Source organism: Myzus persicae, unplaced genomic scaffold (assembly GCF_001856785.1).
Source record: "Myzus persicae strain clone G006 unplaced genomic scaffold, MPER_G0061.0, whole genome shotgun sequence".
In the NCBI taxonomy this organism is placed as follows: Eukaryota; Metazoa; Arthropoda; class Insecta; order Hemiptera; family Aphididae; genus Myzus; species Myzus persicae.
The window spans coordinates 196,983-218,072 of NW_019103936.1; the positions used below are offsets into that span (position 1 = coordinate 196,983).

At 29.5% G+C, this 21,090-nt stretch overlaps 1 protein-coding gene across 1 annotated transcript; it reads left to right on the top strand.

The window, feature by feature from the left end:
• Positions 1–6,154: 6,154 nt before the first annotated feature.
• Positions 6,155–20,996, top strand: LOC111036637 (nose resistant to fluoxetine protein 6-like). Its single transcript, XM_022318740.1, has 8 exons — positions 6,155–6,746; positions 17,409–17,629; positions 18,089–18,306; positions 18,523–18,617; positions 18,703–18,896; positions 19,274–19,443; positions 20,427–20,595; positions 20,784–20,996. The coding sequence occupies exons 1-8, from the start codon at positions 6,467–6,469 to the stop codon at positions 20,979–20,981; spliced, it is 1,545 nt and encodes a 514-aa protein (XP_022174432.1). The 5' UTR covers positions 6,155–6,466; the 3' UTR covers positions 20,982–20,996.
• Positions 20,997–21,090: the final 94 nt, after the last annotated feature.

A 21,090-nucleotide genomic window follows, 5' to 3' on the forward strand; every position in this document is an offset into this window, starting at 1 on the left:
CATTTATTAGCTATAGAGATTAGCTAGACCTTCTAATGTCCAATTTTCAATTTTTTAATATTTATTTGTTGTCATATCAACTGCATTTTGAGAAGAGCTTAGAATAAGTATTTCATTAATTTCTTTATTAAGAAATTCAGACCATCATCAATATTGTTCAAATTTAAAATATTTGTCAAATTTACTTGGTTCATAATATCATTTATAAGTTTTACATTGAAGCTTAGATTTGTTTTCATTATTCATAACACTATGTGTATTAGCCGAAATAAATTGAATCTAAAATTAAATAATTAATACATAGAGGTCAGTAATTTTGCATTCTAGAATAAAACTATTTATGTCATATTGATCAATACTTTTAGTGAATATGATAATATGTGGTCAATTTTTCAGGATTTAGTTGAGTTTGAGGCACGAATACCTATAACTATTTAAGCAAGAGATAAAATCATGATTTGCTATTATGTTGAGATACTCAGTCATTTGATATATTTGCATCTTATATATTATTTATGTTAATATCACCAGTGGGCAGTGATATTATAAGTTATAACTGTTGTCATAACTGGTCAAAAAGTTGTCAATATTACTATTAGGGGATCTATAGTATAAATGATACCAATAACATTTTTATGTACACTAGTTTATTATTTATATCAAGAGCGTTTACAACTGAATTACAGTCAGATATATTATCTCATGAGAAATATTATTTATTTTAATGACATTTTTTTTTTAATGTCTTCCGTCATTTTTTATTAACTTCGCAAAGTGAGTTCATAGCTGGTTAACCATTTAGTACAAAATTATAATCGTATAAGAGGAATGTTTCAATAAGAATGATAATATTAAAGTTTGAATCGTACGAATTTAACATTATATTTAATTCGTCAACATTTGCAAATGTACTACAAATATTGAGAGCAAGAATGTTTAGATTATCGTTATCATAAGTTTGAAAATTCTAGCCTAGACAAGTTTTCAATATAATTTGCTTTTACATAATTTAAATAATGTATATTCTTTGAGGTATACTTACCTAAAGCCATGGGTTTAAATTATAAGTTATTGTATACTATATGTTACTTGCTTTTACATCTTATAAATATTTACTTAGATTTAATAATATTTCCACGAGATAGAAGACGGGCAATTTTATTTTTGACGTATAATTAGTACCTTATTTGTAAACATCATCGACTGATTGTAGTCTATGCAGTTTTTCTCCTTTTTTTCCTTGTAAAAATGCCATCCGAGTTATCCCAGACGTATTTCCAGTCATACGCCTTAGTTAATTACTTTGCATGCCAGAATAGTTTTACTGTATGTAGGTGTTAGTTCATGATTAATATATAATTATTGTTATAATATTATGTGATTTGGTGTACACTGTACATATATATAATATCTAATGTTTAAGTAAAAATCCGACTATGCCCGAAGAAGGATGTAAATACCAATTTACCCACATAAATTATGGTAAGCAACTGTTACTGCTCGAGATACATATTATTATTATTAATTAACTAAATTTGTTCCCTAATATTATAATCATGGCGGAACTGAACGTATGTGTATAGTGTTACATTACTACGAGTCATATTATATTAGCCAGTGTACATTGTGTGCGTGTCTGTTTCCACGAAAATTACAACTTATGCTAGACGGTGTACCTATAGCAAATTCAACTGAAATGTGATTATTATCACAAGGTCGGCTGAAGCATCATGTCTAATTAAATAAATTTTTAAAAAAATGTTTAAAGTTTCAATTAACAGGGAACGTAATAACGTTCATCATTTGAAACCTGGTTGTTTGAATGTTTCTTATTGAAATATCTAGTTTGAAATAATTAACGTTACAAAAAATCGGTGTACTTGTGTAATACACGTGTACGCACCGGGAACTGAGCAATAAAAGACCGTTTGTCGGGTCACCGATTTACTTTGTGCGTTACACTCACACACCGACCGACCTGTGTAATATGTGTATGTATGCATAGCGACTCAAGAGAGGTGGACGGGATCGCCGAGCAAAACTCGAGAGCTCCGGTGTATGGTGGATGAGTAGGTGTGCATATATGTGTATGGGTGTGTAGGCTTAAAATTAATGACCGAAGGGTAACTCAATGAAATAAATGATGGTAACTGAGATTGCAATGGTAATTAAATTTCTGTATTACTAGTAACAAAAAAAAAAAACGACTATTATAGCTTTATTGTATATATTAAGCCCAGCAACACAACAATAAAAATAAAACAATAATTTAAACACGCGCCATTACGGATAGAAACAAACCGAAACAATATATAGTTAATAATAATATATATATATATATATGGCCCTTCTGGCCCAACAGAAAAAAATATAGGCAGCTGTTTGAGCTGTAACTCATGAAAGTACAAATATGCCTTACTGACTGGACAATATAATATATATTTAATGATAATTTATGTTGCAAGAACCCACAATTTGTCGGTCCACGATTGTCCAGCTGCTACCCATCCGGTAACAACTAAATTGACACACTCGACATAATATAAGAAACAGCGATTCGCGACTTCGACAATAATTACTATAGATAATAATATAAAAAACACTGGCGATTTGCGCCTGTCAAAAAATACAAAAATAATTAATATAAACGCTCAAGAAGATGCGCTTAGTAATTAACAATACAAAAAAACACAGTGGCGTTTCGCGCTCACAATATCAAAACAATTAGTATAATATAATTTATGGGTGATTAGCGCCATGCGTTGACTACTTATTGTAGCGAACTAACTGGATTGCGTCGAACCGTCGGCGGCGTAATCTATTCGTTATATAATTCGCAAACGACACAATATTATAACAAAAATAAAAACAAAATAAAATATATACAAAGACAAAAGATATGTTGTGTGCGCGTGGGTGTGTGTCGATCGGGAGCTGGATATATACACGACACCCATACTGTCGCGGCAAGTGTACGATTTTCATTTAAACGGATATTAATAAGGCAGCGTGGATTGGATGTATATGGTTTATGTGTGACATCTATATTTTGGGTTGTGTTTCTACAAATAGAAGCCTACGAATTGATTGACAATACTATCGATTTGGTTCCGGGTATGGTCTACGGGTATGTGAGTTATTAGAAGAATTGTTTCCAATTGGTTTTAATGAACTTTCAATTTCATAAAATTAACTTTTTCAACCATATAATATAGTTGAACAATTATTATTATTGTACGTGCAACGGACAAAACTTTCCTTCCCATTTTACATAGACTTTGGCGTTTCAAGAATACGTATATGGATGACACGTTTGAGTTTGTAGTCAACCTATACATACATTATACGTACCAGTGGCGTAGCCAGGGGGAAGGCTGAGGGGGCTGCAGCCCCCCCCCTCCGAAATGTTAATACAATTTAAAAATTATTTTAATGGTCTATGGTATTCGATCAAAAACTAAACCACCGCTGTGTAAAAAATTGATCAGCCCCCCCCCCAAAAAAAAATCCTGGCTACGCCACTGATACGTACATGTCAATATTAATAATAATAAAATAGATACACGTATGATGAAAGTCTAATATAACATAAATCGAAGTTAGTTAAAATAAAAAAATTGATATATGATATAAACTTACAACATACAGTTTTTATGAATTGCTAACATAAAATTCAATAGTCATTCTACGAGTTTCCCAGAGGAACGATGGATGTATACATTTTGCAAACAAATTGTGTGTGGTCTTTTTTTAATTTATAATTATTTTTTTATATTTATATTTAGCATTATCATATGAGTGATTATTGTATAATTTGTTTAAGAATTGACCTAGAGTTTATTTTACGGTACCAAGATTGACCTAAATGATGTCTACAGGCCTTTATTGTGATGTTAAGAAATTCATTCAGGAATGCTATATGAGTTGCAATTTAAAAATTTAAATGGATTGTAAGTATTGTTTGTGTCTTATACGTACATAATTGCAAATAAAGTTCCTGCACATAGCTTATCAAGCTTGATAACATTCAAATGATTTTGATGGCTTAAATGTAATAATATTAGCAGTGGTATATGAAATCAATTTACATATTGATTATGGATGTCTTACATTTGATAAAAATATGAAGGCCTATATTGAGTCTAGCTGAAAAAATTCGTGTTTATATGTATAAATTTACCATCACCAAAAATGTCAGAATTATATAAACCCCCTAAAAATTAAATTAACTATTCGTTTTTATTCGTTAAAGTTACTAAATTAGAAATTTGTTTAATTGCCTCGTTGAGTAATTTAAGAGCTGAGGGTATTATTTTCCGGTGTTTACGGTAAGCCCATAGATTTACTACGATATTATGAATACCGGAATGCTTAGCTGTACGTGGAAAGCTCTGCATGTATTATAGTTTATTCAGTCGTAAAATTAATTCTTCATATGTTTTTCTTTTACACCACCCACTTTGAACATCCAATGAAATTAAACTTTCTTAAATTTCCAGCTCATAGTTATGAATGTCTTTAGTTTCGGTTAATTTCGTTTTTAAATCCTCGATTTGATATAATATGCATTACAGTTGTTTACTTGTTTTTATCACAACGCCAACTACTAATATCACCAGACACAAGGTTTCCACCCACGTAGTAACGTAATATTTAAAATAATGAAAAACAAGGTTTTTGTTTACTCGCAAAATTTAGTTATATTATTAAAGTTCACTTTATTATTACTTATTACTCATCATGTTGCAATTCACACAAATGTATCATACAATTATCTTTATCGATTGGGATTTTACAATTTCGATCAGTACGGTTAATGATAAAATATTATTTTAAATTGTATAGGTTTATTTTATAACTATCCAATAACAGCACGATTTTCACTGCCGGTTTTAAATCGTCAATCCGGTGCATAAAGGCAATGATTTAGAGTGTAAATTAGCTACCATTAAAGGGGTTTGGGCACAAATGAGTTGCGGTGATATTATTGAATTCAAATTTAACACATCCATACAATGACCCACAACTCACAAGACACCTAATGTAATGTCCTGCAGAGCGGTATACCAAAACTAACTTGCCTTATATTTTTAAATATATTTATGAAATTTTAAAAATATTTAAATTAATTTGATCTATTGCTTATTATACCGTATAAAACCTACTTAGCTTTTATATTACTAATAAAATATACTTAGTAATATTGGCAGCCAAAGTGTCTCTGCTCAAAATCGTTTTTCAGTTTTTGTATATGTTGTACCTACAGATGTAATGATTTAACACACAAATAACATAATTTAAGTCACAACTATTACAATATGACCTACTTACACATATTACATTTATTCGGGAGGGAGAGGTCTAGGGGTACTGTACTCCCCCTTCCACAGATCCCCCAAAAAAGAATTACTAAAGATATTTTAATTTTAATTTGATATTATTATATTATAATACAATGTAGATAATGTTTATACAAAGATGTTAAGTATATAACAATAAATAAATAACTATTTTCTTATAATATCAACACCCATAAAATGGTAGAATTAAAAAAAATGTTAACCCCTCCCCCAGAAAAAAGTTCAAAATACTTAATACTGCGTCACTACATTTATTGACTGCTATATTGTGCAGAAGAGTGGTTACTTGCCCAATTTTTGTTCAACAATTTTTAATCTGTGTTTCTTGACGTTAATGTTATGTTTTATTTTGTTTTAGATGTGTTTTACTTTGAATCTCTTTTTCAATTAATGAAATATTATTTTGGCGGAAGGGCTAAAATAAATCTGAATTAAGTTTTCCGTCAAACGATTCACAACAGTATAATATTGTTGTAATTAACTCAACAAAAATAAATTATACTATAATGTGTACTTACACTAATAATGTAATATTTATTATTATTTATGATAAATTACATCGGAGCAAAGACCTGAGGCTTATTATAACTATGGTAATATTATTATAACTATAGCAATATTATTATAACTTTACTAGGTAATACTATACTATTATATACATTAAAGAATTACGTTTTTGATTTTACACAGCTGCGATAATATGAATAAATACATAATACATAGTATTTCCCTACTCCCCTGTTTGTTTTTGACAAGGTTGTTGTCCGCGTGCCACCGCGTATCATACCTGAGCATACTATAACTATCCAGCACTTGACCACCAGATTCCGGCGACGCTAATCCAAGTTTTTTCAGATAGGTAATTTAAAAAAAGTCCAAGTCCAAGTCTTATGTTGGACGAGTGTGAAACACAAGGAATGCACTCACTTTGACGGCGAATTACGAGTGACTGCCATGCCGCGTGCAACTAGTGAATAGTAATAATACGAGTAATTGACATTATTGTGAAATACCAACACGTGGTGCATAAAGCCAACGTCGGGACCAAATATTGTTCGTCTATCCGTCTCTAAATCTCTGGTGGATCATAAGTGAACGGCTTCGAAATGTCGTTTTGCCCAACCGCGGTGGTTGCGGTCGTGCTGATCGCTTTGCTGTCGATTGAGTACTCCAACGGCCAAGTGGCGTCCAATAATCAGTCCTCCGTAGCGTTAAATGCTGTAGCGAGTACACCGGAAGAAGGCATTCCTGGGTCGTGGGTCTCTGATCTTTTCTACCAAGCGTTGGCGAATTTCACCGTGCGACACGTAGGGAGCGCCAAATGCCGCAGACAAGCTGAGATTTACGACAGTAATTTACGAAATTACACAAGTTGGGCCGTCAGGAGTGAGTATTATACAATATTATACCATTATTAGGTATCTGGTATTATATAGTATATTATATTACATTATACTAACCATCATGTCACGTGCGGTCGATCAAAACAATTAAATGTCGCTGATTTATTTTTCAGCTACTCGCGACGTACTGTGCATAATATATAATGCGCGATATTGCTTATTAAAATAATATATTATAGTAATACGTCCAATTAAAATATAGCTGTAACTTTAGTACTAACAGAATTTTTAAATTTGAACATAAATAATAGTTGTTATACATACGATTTAGAAGTTTTTACCTGCGTCGTTAACCCTTAAGCAGGGCCCTGGAGGTCTAATGGACCCATCAAAAAGAAAACTTATACCTTAGCCTAATACAAAAACAATAGAATTTATACATATTTCTTTATTTAGAAGATGATTTTCACTATAACATTTTATCGATTTTCATATGATAGTAAGTTTCGAAAAATATTACATACCTTAAGATCACCCTCCCCCCCCCCCACACACTTCATAATTTTTTCGGACTTAAATTTGTATAATAATATATCGGAGGGGTTCAAGATATCCTCTTGGTATGGATCTACCTCCAAATAGTTTTTAGGAAAACTAAATTTACACAAGTAAGTCATAAGTCATAAGATTCAAAAATCATATAAATACATAATATTTTAGATATTTATATAGGTTACTTCATGAAATCATGAATAAAATAATATGTTACTTACTTCAACCATTTAAACGGCAAATAACAACACAAAAACAAATCATTTTCATTTTAATAGGTACTTTGAAGGAATTTACATTATACTATTATGTATGGTTTTATACCTGATAAATAAATCGTTTCAAAACGCGCTTTACGCTTACGTATTTCTTCGTTCGATTCGACAGATGTAAGGAAAACAACTTCGTTGTCTTACATTATAAAATCGGATATCATACTTTCTTGTTTATGTATTTTAGTATTTGACGTTTCTGGCTAGCAGCTTTGGCTTGTTTTCGTCTACGGTCATCTACCTTAACCAGTCGTATATGATTATAAAACTGCTCGAATTCTCGATAATCGTCTTTTACGTTCAGTATGGTTTTTCTTGAGTTCGAAGTTCAAATTCACAGCTACAAATTTCAAACAATTTTATTCATAAAGATGAGTTCTAATGTAACTACTATAGAGTGAATGAAATTCAAACAAGTATAATTTAATCATGATAGGTACTATTTTTTAATTAATCCACGTTGGGTTGAAGAACAGTTTCATTATTATTTATTAGTGAGGGCACCATGCTACAATTTAAGGATTTGTCAACTTTTATAGTTTAACATAAGCTAAATTTGATTAGTTGGATACAAGTGAATTGGTGAAGATAATCCACCCTTAAGATGCAAAATACAAAGAACGCTAAAAAATATTGAGCAACGTATCTACCTATGGATTAAATCATTTAAATCAACACACAAAAAAACCTATTTAGCTATTTAAAGAGTATCTCTTATAATTTTAATTTTTAAAGATTTTTTTGTAATTAATTATTAATGTGTTTTTAGGAATTACTGAAACATAATTTTGTTTTTAAATTTTATATTTTCCCAAGTATACCCCGATATGTTGGTTAAACAATAGTCATAGTAATATTTTTCTGAACTAGATGTATCAAAAAAATGTACGAAATAGCGAAAACTAAATTTATACATCATTAGAAAAACAGATGTGAGGTATATGAAATTTATTTTTTCAAGTGTATAGTTTAATTCATTTATTACTTATTATAGAAGAGAGATAACAAATAATAAACATACATGCATACAAGATAAAATTAAAATTGCCAATTACATTTATTGTAAGTACGTGAGAAAACCAGCTATAGTGTAACTATTTGAATTATAATATATAATGAAGATTGATGATCACTTACAAAAATTATGATTACGTCATGAACACATAACACAGTACATATTAAATTATCGTTCTATAAAAAATTATATCACTTTCGTTATAATTCAAATTCCTGAAAGGATGCAGAGACCATTTTATCTCGTTTAACTTACCTGACAACAGGAAATGTGAACAGTGATGTTAACTATTCATGTTAATATTATTGAGTAGTTATAAGTTTATAAGTTTCGAAGCGACGATAAATCATAAAATCATTGCAAGTAATGCAAGAGGAGAATTTTGAGACATCGATTAATAATGATTTCTATAGCTCATTGTGTAGTTTCAAAAATTTTAAGGTGTGCTTAAAAAAATTGAATAGTACCTAGCTACACAATTTTTTTTTGTAATTCCAGAGTTTATTCTGTTTTAAAAAGTTACAAATTAGATAAGTATACAATGCTACAACATAACAACAAAAATACAATTTCTAATACAAATAGTGATATTTTGTTTTATAGAATATCTGTGAATAACATCGTAACATCGTTCACTGAATATGTAATATTATGCAACAGCTCATTATTAAAAGTTAGATGCAGTTAATGAAATAATAATAATAATTTTTATTGTATTTATTTATTTACAAATATTTATTTATTACATAATAGTTTTATGTCGATTGTTGAAAATTGTGACTATTGTATGATAAATAAAAAAATAATGACATTGACATATTGGTAAAACTATTTTATCTATCCAAAATATGCTAATGATTGGTAAAAGATAGGTAATATTGGTATTATTTTATATAATATAACATTATTTATGCATGTTTATTGAATAAGTTTATAAAAAAATGAAAAAAGTTTAATGCCGACAGAAAATAGTATAAAAATGGAGAACTTATTTTGGATTACCATTTAATTGTCATAAATAATAATTTATAGTAATTCGTATTTGTAAAATGTCGGAACAACATTTTAAAGTAAACAAAACATAATACTACTTAAGTTTCAACAACTTTTAAATAATTTTTGTTGGCAGAAATAATTACTATGCAAATGTTATATATTAATTACCCGGAAGGGAATTTCGTTTCGGAGTATTATATGTAAACTAAATATTATAAATGGTAATTTATAACTAACTAGAATAATTATTTAATTAATATGTACTGATTCATACTAAAATATTATGTGTGTGTATCCGACAACAGTTCCGCGATTCCTTATAATTCGTCACTTCTCGGCGATTATAATAGTGCGTACGAGCAAGGCTATAATCCTACATAATATTCTAAACACTTTTCGTGTAATTTCGTCAATCGACATTCGTGATCAAAGTTTCTTTTCATTGGATATACATTATACCTATATTATATTATTATACTAGCTTGGACTGCACGGCGTAATCTGTGACAAACTAAATAATGCCAGTACATTTGCCCTGTCTTAAACTCGGATAACTTTAAAATACACTTATTTTTTAACACAGCCATTTAGGGGATTTTGAAAAAGTATGATGACAGATTTAAAATTATTTAAAATTTTTAATTCAATGATTATTTTGGTTTTTGTCAAACAAAAAAAACTCTTGTTTTTCATTTAAAAGACGTGTTAAATTTTAAATTTTTTTAAATTTAAATTCCAAATATGTCAATAAAATATATTTTTGCTTGGTCATAAGCTTGACATTTTTAAATAAAGTTCCTCATAAGTACTCAATTCTGTGACCAAAAATTCTAAAAATAGATAGTATATACGAGTAATATAGTTTTTTTTTAGACATTATAAGTTTGATTTCAGACGAAATTTAATATTTTAACGTAGAATAACGATTTTAGTTATTTTGTTGTAGTTAAAAAATATTTTTCTTGGATACTTGAAACTTTTTAAATATATTATTATATTTTAAACACTCAGTGATATTTTCAAATGCTATTTTTTTTTTGGAAAAAATAAATTCAACCTACTGTTATTAGTATTAGGTATTAATAGTAAAATAAATTGCTTAAATAGCCACATAATTATAAAATATACTTAATAATAAAGGCTAACAGACCTATCTTTTCTAATAATTGTGTTTCGTACACAATTATTCATCATTGAATTCAAATTTAACATATTAATTACAGTGACCCACACGACACCTACTAGCTGTACGACAGAGTGGTTAGTCCATTTTCCCGCCTTTTTAAAATGTAATTTTAAGATTTTTTCTTAAAAAAAAACTTTGTAACATGCTAACAAGGTTTTCACCCAATCAAATATTTATGAATCATAATTTTTCAAACACGTCTGTACCGCGTAAAAATCAATGCAACGAATGGTAACGGAAAATATAAATGGGAATAATTATTGTTTCAGATAAAATCAGATAAAATCCACGTTGATGATTTGAAATTTGCGAAGTCCTACATAACATTTTTTAAATCTAATAAAATATATATTTTGGTTCAGAACTTGTTTAAAATTAAAATAATTAAGTGCATTATCTTGACATTTTTTGAGCATAAAAGCATTGTTTTTAGAACATTACATTCCCAGATCTATAGTTATGACTGTATACGCAACAAATTTATAATATACTAAAAACAATAAGGTATTAATATTATTATATACTATAACATATTGTACAAAAACTTCTATGATGGTTACCTATTAAATGTCTGACCATGTCGGAGCATCCCATCCCTCTCCAACAGGGGAATAGACGTATTACAACCACGACTAGACCAAGATACCTAGTACTATCTACAACCGACACAACTGATTGAGATAATAATTAAATAAATAAATGCGTTTCTGACAAAAAGGTTACTATTCGAATACGAACGATATCAAATAAAATCTACAAAAAGTCAAGGACCGTATTTTACATTATTCGGAACTATAATTTTTATGATATTTGAATAGGTATAGGTACATGTGGTTGAATGACCATGTATAATAATGTGTATATAGTCATATACATATACGTATGGTATGTACAATAATTAATATTTATAAGCTATAAGTATTAATAGTATTTTTAATATTACTTAATATTTATATAATACGTAATAATATATTATTATGTAGTTACTAGTTGTGTACTAATTATATTTTAATATTTATTATGCTAGCGTATTTTGGTTTTAATTTAACTGCCAATGCGTTTTGGATACTCGGAAGAAATAATGCATACCTACACTTTTTAAATGTATTTGAGTACGAATTTAGAATATTTTAGTACTTATTTATTCGGATACATATTCCAAATACAATATAAAAGTATAAGACTATTATCCTGTTAAGGTTGTTGAAAAGGGGTCGTTTTTTTGTGTACTATTTAGACAAATATAAGGGATAAAAAAAATTTTCTCCAGAAGTCTTTAATTTTGAAAAAAAATATTTAATTTATTTTATTCTTGTCTGTGTTTTGCGAATATTTTAAGAAGACACCACACGGTAATAAAATGTTCAGTGTAAAAATAATCATAACTTACTTAAAAGTAATAATATGTGTCAATAAAATCCTCCAAATTTTCCTGGATAATATTCTTGCCTTTAAATTTTATAAGAAGTAAATTCACTGTAATCTAAGAAATTACAGAGTAAAATGTATTATTGTGAACGTAAAATTTTCCATGCAGTACGTTTATAAGACGGAGACAACAAACTCCCGCGTTCCTCTTAAGGCTGAATCATTTTTAAGGGGTCGAACCAAGGCAATATTTTATTAGTGCAGTGTGACTGTGTGTGAAGTGACTAAACATTAGTGTGCGTGAGTTCCCCGTACGCTTTATGCGCATTACAGATAAACTACGGCTTAGATTCTTTGAAATCCACAACGCACATAATAATAGTCACACATCATTATATTAAGCGATCCAAAACTTTCAATTCAAATGGGGCTATGAAAGTCTCAAAAAGCGGAAAAAAATTTACCCAGTAACGAAAGCCCGATTTTAATTTTAAAAAACATATTTGGATTCCTTATTCTCTTTGCTAGATTTCAAAGAAAATTAATTTTCGATTTATTGTATTGTTTAATTTGTATAGTACCCAATTAGTTTACATTTTTTTTAAAATCAAAATTCACAATTACTATATTTAGAGAAATTAAAAAAAAAAATCGTTTTCAACAAAACACTGACAGAAGAGAATAAATTCAAATATTCTTTCAAAATTAAAATTGGACGTCTGGAAGTTTATTATTTTCCGCTAACTTATCTAAATGGATGAACATACATCCGCTTTAAACAGCCTTAAGTAGGTATACTAATTTGTTATTATGTACCCGAGACAAATTTAATGTAATAAATAATAATGTTTTGATGTTTTTAAACCTGTTCGTGCGAGAGTGAGAGTGTGAGAAATCTGCATAACTATATAATTTAAGTAGTTCAATGTCATAATATATTTACATAATGAAACGTGCAGTTGTTTGAAGTAATTGGCAGTTTAATACTTGGTACACTACATTGTTATGTTACTGTATTGGTTAATTCAAAACAAAAAAAATTAATTTAATTTAAATACCATACATTATTTTTAAGTTCACCGTTGATATTAATACAAGTTACAAGTTACAATTGTGAAGACAAACAACAGCTGAAGATTTTTAATAAGGAGTGTTGTAGCTCGTATCTATACGTAGTTTTTATTTAGAAAGCAACTAGGTATTATTATTTTTTTCTGAATTGATTCTTCATAATTTCGTGGAATACTTCCATAATATACGTAAACCATATTACACCATATTATATTATAGGGTTCGTGATCATCTCTATACAACGTACAGAATAGTAATTAACAATTATAACATTTAACAAATATTCAATTTAACGCCTGAATATAGTCCCAGTGGGTATTCTCCAAACCGGCCGAATCGACCGAACAAAAATGAAAAGCAAAATGCTGATTTTATATGTGAGTCCATAACTAGTTACTTTGTACCCAACCCCGAATCGCCCAACGCATAATAATATAAAATGAAGTAAATTATCAGTAAATATTTGTATTTAGTTTAAAGCAGTTCGAGATTTAATTTATTTAAACTTGATTTTTTGAGTCTTTTTTAACAATATTTTTTTTTTAACATTTGAATGCATTTAATTTAAACTTAATGTATACGGATAGTAATTAGTATTATACAAATCGATATACTTAAAACAGTGGTTCTCGACATTTTTTGGTCCGCGGCACAATATTATCCATCATACTTTTTCACGACACGCTCGCGCACTTGACAACCACAACAACTTCGGCAACTTCAGCCAAGGCATTAGTCATTGCCACGTGCCTATATATGTATGACATTTTTTGTGGTACTACTAGTCGATGTCGCTGCACAGTTGTGTGCAGCAACACACCGGTTAAGAACCACCGACTTCAAATAATAAATACTTATTCTACAGTACCTGAGAGTAACTGTTAATTTTTGTTTTGGTTCAATGTAAGGTCTAAAATTTGAATATCTCGTCGTCTTCGATATGGCATTTAAAATATAGTTATAATTTATAACTTAAAGCTTATAGACAGCATAATATGCAAAATATATGTTGTATGATTCTATAATAAATGAATCATAAACATCTATATTATACTATCATAATTCTTACACCTATCTTTCAATACTCATAAATAACAATAGGCACAGTAACGATTAAAGCAGTTAGGTACCTAATACAGTAAACAAACACCGATGGACAAAATACTACACTGTCTACACTAGCTGACAATTGTATGTACCCATTACATGTTTGTCATTGAACGACAAAAGCTTTAAAAAAACATAAAACACTATTAAAATAATGATATTACAATATTTGGTATATTATAAACAAGAATGTTTTATATTGTGCGCGTTAATTCGTCATATGCCTACTCATATGGGGAGGCTCAGATATAACTCATATAAGAATAAGAAAATGTGATAATATTTACAGCGCGAGTCACGTATTAAATAAAGTATCGTTCAAATGTCGTCTGAGTTTTGTGAGCGACTGACTTTGTAGCAAAACATGATAATAATAATGTGTTCCGGATAACTGGTCAATAAATTTAAAACATAAGAATAAAACACTTCCCTCATTTTTAAAATAATACAAGTACAAAAAAAAGAACAGAATTTTCAAATTTAATGTTTGAGATAATTATAACATAATGTTGACATGAGTTTCAGTGGCACTATCTGCTAGAGACAAAAATAAATAATAATTAGCAAATGCTGCAACCTGCACTGCTTGTAAGACGTAAGTTATAACACTTATAACTAAAGACTGACTTTAATTAACATTGCACCTGTGTTTGCACACAAGACGAATCAAATCTGATCAAATATTGTGTTGTATAAAGTATCAACCAGAGTTATATACTTTCTGCATATTTCATTTCAGAACGTAGTTTTTCTTTGTATAAACATATTTTAAGTAATATAAGATATAACTGTAAAGAACCTAGTTATTTGGAAACCTATTTGAATATCAATTTTAATACAAAAATTTATTTTTTTTGTTCAAGGATGTTTTTGGTACAATATTATAGAGGGTGTTGAATGTTGATGCGTTTGATAATAATATAATTTTTTTTAATTAAAATTAATTTCAATTAAAAACCAACTAGACAAGTAGCATAACAAAGCTGCAAGCTTATTTATGTAAATCAAGTTCTTGAACAAAAATTGTTTTCTAATTATTTCGGTAATAATGAATTACTTCATTCAGCAACTAAGTGGTTGCGGTAACCCTCTAAACGGCGCAGTAAAACATGCGCCGGACGAATTTCTTCGTCCGGCTCCATATTGAGCGACGCCATTTAGGATTTATCGGGTCACAGACCAACTCCTGCTCGCTGCCGTCACTGCATTCTGTTTCCCGTTCCGGGTGATCTACCAGTCCAAAAGTTGTATGTATATATTTGGAGCTGAGGACCATCGACTCTGCGCTGAACAGTCTTCAAATTCGCTTATTGTCTCCCAGACTTTGGGCGATGTTGCTGGTAGTTCGGGCACCGACTGCACGGACGTACACGATAACGTGTTTACTCTTTTCGGCGTATCCATCGAACTCACAGCACCATTATCCTGCAGCGACGCGTTGGATCCTGCGTCCTTTGAAACAGACATCTCGAGGTCCGATGGACTGAATGGAGGTCCGTTTTGTGTCAGCACGTCAGAAAGCTCAAAAGGCTCGACCGGAGCGGACCAACACTGGTGGTAGACTTTGGAGTCTCCTGCTTTGGCTGGTTGATGACAAGTCGTGGCCACGTTCGTCGTAGACTCGTGTCTTTTCAACGTCAGCCAAGTTCCAACCCGTGTCGAAAATTTAGTTGGAATGTTGAACTTTGCCGATCTCAGATCTTCAAATATCCTCTTCTTCATCTTTTCTCCTTCCGTTAACTCCAGCAATACGGTGTCGTTAGAATCTATGGTAGACATATAATCTAGACATATTGTATTATATGACTTAACAGCGTACAACGATACAACAATTAATACTGGGAACGTATAGAACACGATGCGCACGTAGATGCTTCAAGGTAGCTTAGCTAGTGTTTAGTGACCAATACGTGAAAATAATTTTCTAGTTACAAAAATAATTTATACTATTCAAATCTATCGTAACGATGTTTTGCTGATTTTATATCAGCCAGAAAAATATTAGGAACCCTATTAAATACTATCATAAACGCATAAATTGAAAATTGAAAAAAAAAACAAACGTTTTGATTGTATGATCAAGACTAAAAATATCTAATTGATAATTTACTTTGATTGACGTGCCTATTATTAAACCTAATTACAACTTGTGAAAATGTGAACTAAAGAATTACCTCAGGTAATATATTAAATGTTTATCTGTGGATATACCTTATGGCTAATATATTATTATATTAAATATAAACAAAGTGTACTTATAAATACACCTTGCCTACATAGTATTATAAAACCGGTGATAATAATATAGATTATAATTAATTGTATATTGTTTAAAAAAAAAATCATGTTTGTTATTCATTCAAAAAGCGTGTAAGGAGATGTCGCTCTGTTGTACAGTAGGTCACAAGTGCCAAGTGGGTCACTGTAATGAATGATATTGAATTTGAATTCAATGATATAAAAACATTGTGTATGAAAAAACTATTCTGAGCGTAGACGGTCTGTCAGCCTATGATATTACTTAGTATATTTGATGATGTTACTATGATTAAAGTAATTAATTTCACTTTTAAGAAATAGTACTACAGAAGGTTAACTTCATTTTCGCTAAAAACAATTTTTTTTGGTCATTATTATTATTCGAAACCGTCGAGACTGTACTATCGATTTTGTGAACTTTCTGGGTTGTAACATTTCACAAACGCAATATTATTATTACTTTTTTTTATATTAAATATAGTCCTCTGTTTCGTGGCTTATTGGGAGACACCACTTATAAGAGGTACACTAGTTTAAAACTCATTATGTGTTTAAAATGTAAAGTATCATGATGATTTTCATGTTGTAAATATTTTCGTTTTCGAACACTGAGATTCAACACTACCTATCCCAAATATTAGGTTTCTTAATCATTTAAATACTGAACACTACAGGACCGTATTAGCACATGGGTCTAGGGACTACGGTAGTGTTAATCCGGGCCTGGGAGGCTGGGAAAATAAACTATACGTTAAGACTTACGAGTAATGGTTTACCACTTAATTAAATTATTAAAAACATAATGTATGCTTGTAGCTTATACCTATATTATACCTATCTTTACTTATATAATATATTAATATAATATTTATTTTTCAGTGTCAGAATCCTGGAGCCGGTATCCTGTTGGTCTACTGGCAGGTAATAGATATCAAATGGGGGTCTATGACGAATGTGTCGATGTGCATCATCCGATAAGAGGACAGTATTGTTTGTCTGAAATAAAATTATCTCCACCGGACGGGAAAAATTATGGTTTCAATAGAACTGAAAATCTTGACGATTTTGGCAACAATCATGCATGGAAAACAGTACTCGGGGTATGTTAAAATATTTAAAATATGAATTTAAAAAAATATTGATATACCAGTTATGGTTATACATCGAGATTAATATTTAAAGCAATCAAAATGTCTTAAACAAAATGTAAAGTATATAATAAATTGACAAATATAATATTTCATATTTCTTCGGACGAGAATGCTACTTTCAAAACTAAATAACAATTTGTTATTCATAATTTGTTATCTAAGACACAATTTAAATAATTGTAGAAATTGTGTGTACCAATACTTATCAGTTAGTTATCAGTTATCAGTTATCACATACCTATATATAATACTATAGATACAATATACAAACTAATTAGTAATCACTAATTGGATTCCGTTCAACAATTAAAATTAGATAAATATTAAAAATCCAATCGGTACCTACTTTTTCTAATTTTTAATAAAAGTGACATTTAAAATACTTTGTATACAACTCTGTCGTTTCAGTGGGTAGATTATCCAGATCAAGTCCAACGAAATAGCTTACATTTAGGAATCTGCATTCCGGATTCTTGTACAGCAACAGATCTTCAAACATCATTGCAAAACGAATTGGACAAGGTGTTCATACCAGAGCAGTTCAAAGCTGTTGTTAAAGTAAATCCGCTCTTGTGCACTGTTAGTGGAGACATGTATCCTTACAATACAGCATATTACGTAACCAAGTAATTGATTTTTTTCTTACTGTTATTAGGTATTTTTGACTTTTTTTTATCATATATCATAAATTCATAACATATATTATATCTAAATATTTCATTCAAATATCCAACGGAATTAATACATAATAAAGAGTATAATAATATGCAGTTTATAAATTATATGCTACTATTAAAGCTAATAAAGTAATTAATACTAATTAAGTTTTTTTATTCTTGTAGCGTGATTTTCGGATTGCTATTTTTAATTTGTGGCGCTTCAACAGCATTTCATTATATAGCATTAAATCGCCAACAAAAGAAGAAAGAAGACGAAAGTTAGTAACTTACTAGTACTATTATTCTCACTAATTAATTAAAATGAACATATTTAACGTATTTCATATGTTTTTTAATCAACAGGAGAAGTTCCAAATTCATTTTTCTACTTATTTTCTTTTATTCATTCGCTTAAAATATTATTGAAGTTCGATAAAAATAACGAATATAATATGATAAATGGTTGGAAAGCGGTTATAATGATAGTAATTTTATTGGGTCACAGATTTATGTATTTAGTTGGAAATCCAATAAGTAATCCTAAATTCATAGAAAACGTAAGTTGAGATATTATTTGTATATTTTTTAAATTAAGTTAATACGGGGGAGGGGGCAGTCAAATTACAATTTTAAAAGCATCATGGACAATTTCATATTTTGACTAATGGTTGGAATGAGGAGTGTAGTTAAATTTACACAAAAGCTGCCAATTTTGAAAGAAGATTGCTGATATTCCTTCATAGTATTTTAGATTTTTTCGAAAAATTAACTGAATCTGTATTTAAAACCTATTTTAAACTGATTGAATTTCCAAATTTTAAATATTGCAATATAGTTTTTTTTAATACATTTTTGGAAAAGTGAAATGTTTTTGGAAAACATTTCTGTAAAAATAAAACAATAAAATATAATAATGTACCTATAATTATTACAGTTATACCTCAGCGGACGCGGTCTTTATTTGACTAGTATGAACTTAACTGATCCATTTTTTTTCGTTACTGGTTTTCTGATATATTCGACATTAGTACCGGTTTATAAAAAAACAGAAGAGATGTCAGTTTTGCTAAAACTTATTTTGCCAATCATCTACAGAATGATCAGGTAAAACCTTTTACATTATATGAACAATAAAATTAATTATTCTCTAATCGAACAATTTTATACAATAATATAACCAGTACGATAATATGCTATGAAAAAAAAACGTATGGAGAGTTACGGGTTAAGTCCAATGAGTAGCTAATGTTAAGTTTAACCACGGCTTTTAGCTATTGACAACATTTCTGACTTCAGCCACTAATACAAGTGGATAATCTTTAAACTAGCCCAAAAACATTATACAATCACTATTCAACTGCAGTTGGTTAAAGACCACTGAATAATATTCGATAAATTAAAAACTTATACAAGCATGAAACAGTGATTGCTTACAGTTAAATAATTATTTATTTATCATAATTATACGATTCACGACTAGAAAGTTGATAACTTAAATTATGATACTTCTTGTAAAATGCTTTTCTAGCTACAAATACATTTCAGTTTACAGTGTTTACACTGATCACAGTTGTCGATGAAATGCGAATATAAATAAGCACTGATTAAGATTCTTTTTGAATTTTTTTTTAATTTATACACTCTTCACTCTTAAGTAATTGTTTGTGATTTACGGTTATTTGTTGTTATTGTCTATAAATAAAAGAAAATTCACGAATTATTTTTTGTTCAAGCCAATGTGCATGTTTAAAAAATAAAAATAATTTAATTAAGTAATTTTATTGTATGATTGGAGTACGGATAATGTATATTTGTAATCATAAGCCACACGTAGTTGTAAGGTAATGTAAGTATTGGTTGCTGAAGTTCGGCATTATGTCATTACTCATTAGCTAAAATCAGTGGTTAAATTAGTAGTTAGACATTCCCCAAGCGTCGAACATAGGTATTCCATAACATCACATCATTACATCAAATATTGCGATATTCCTGACACCCCGAATCTAATAAGCATTTCCGTCAGCTATTCTATTGCACTTGCATACTTCTAGTCATTAACATAATATATTATTCTAAAACCATTTTAGAATATTACCGGCTTATTGTGCAATGATGGCGATCACCGCACATATCGTGCCTCACCTCGGAGACGGCCCACTATGGCCTTATAAAACCTGGGACGAAGCCGATATATGCAAAAACTATTGGTGGACCAATATGTTGTTCATAAGTAATTTAATTGATACTAAGTATGAAGTAAGTACTTAACAACATTTTTTAATTTTATTTTAATGCAATTACAATCTTAGAAAAATTATAAGTTACATGGGTAATCATATAATGGTTCAGTTGGGAGAATAAATAAAATATATTAATTACCTATTAGCATAGTAGGTAAAAACGTATAAAATAAAAATATTTCTAACTATTAATTATTATTGCAGTGCCTTATAGCCAGTTGGTACATATCGTGTGATGTTCAGTTTTTCATACTTGGAGTTATTGTTGTTTACATTTACACGAAGAACACTAAATCCGGGATTGGATTATTAACTTTAATCCTTGGTGTATCGATAGCTGTGCCATTTATAATCACGATATTGACAAAAAGGGAGGGAATAATTAAAATACTTCTTCCGTAAGTTAAATTTATACAATAATACTATAAAATTACTAATCAATTAATCATGTGTTACTCATTTTGAGTACCTACCTACCTAATACACTGTTACTCTACATAGAACGTTTATA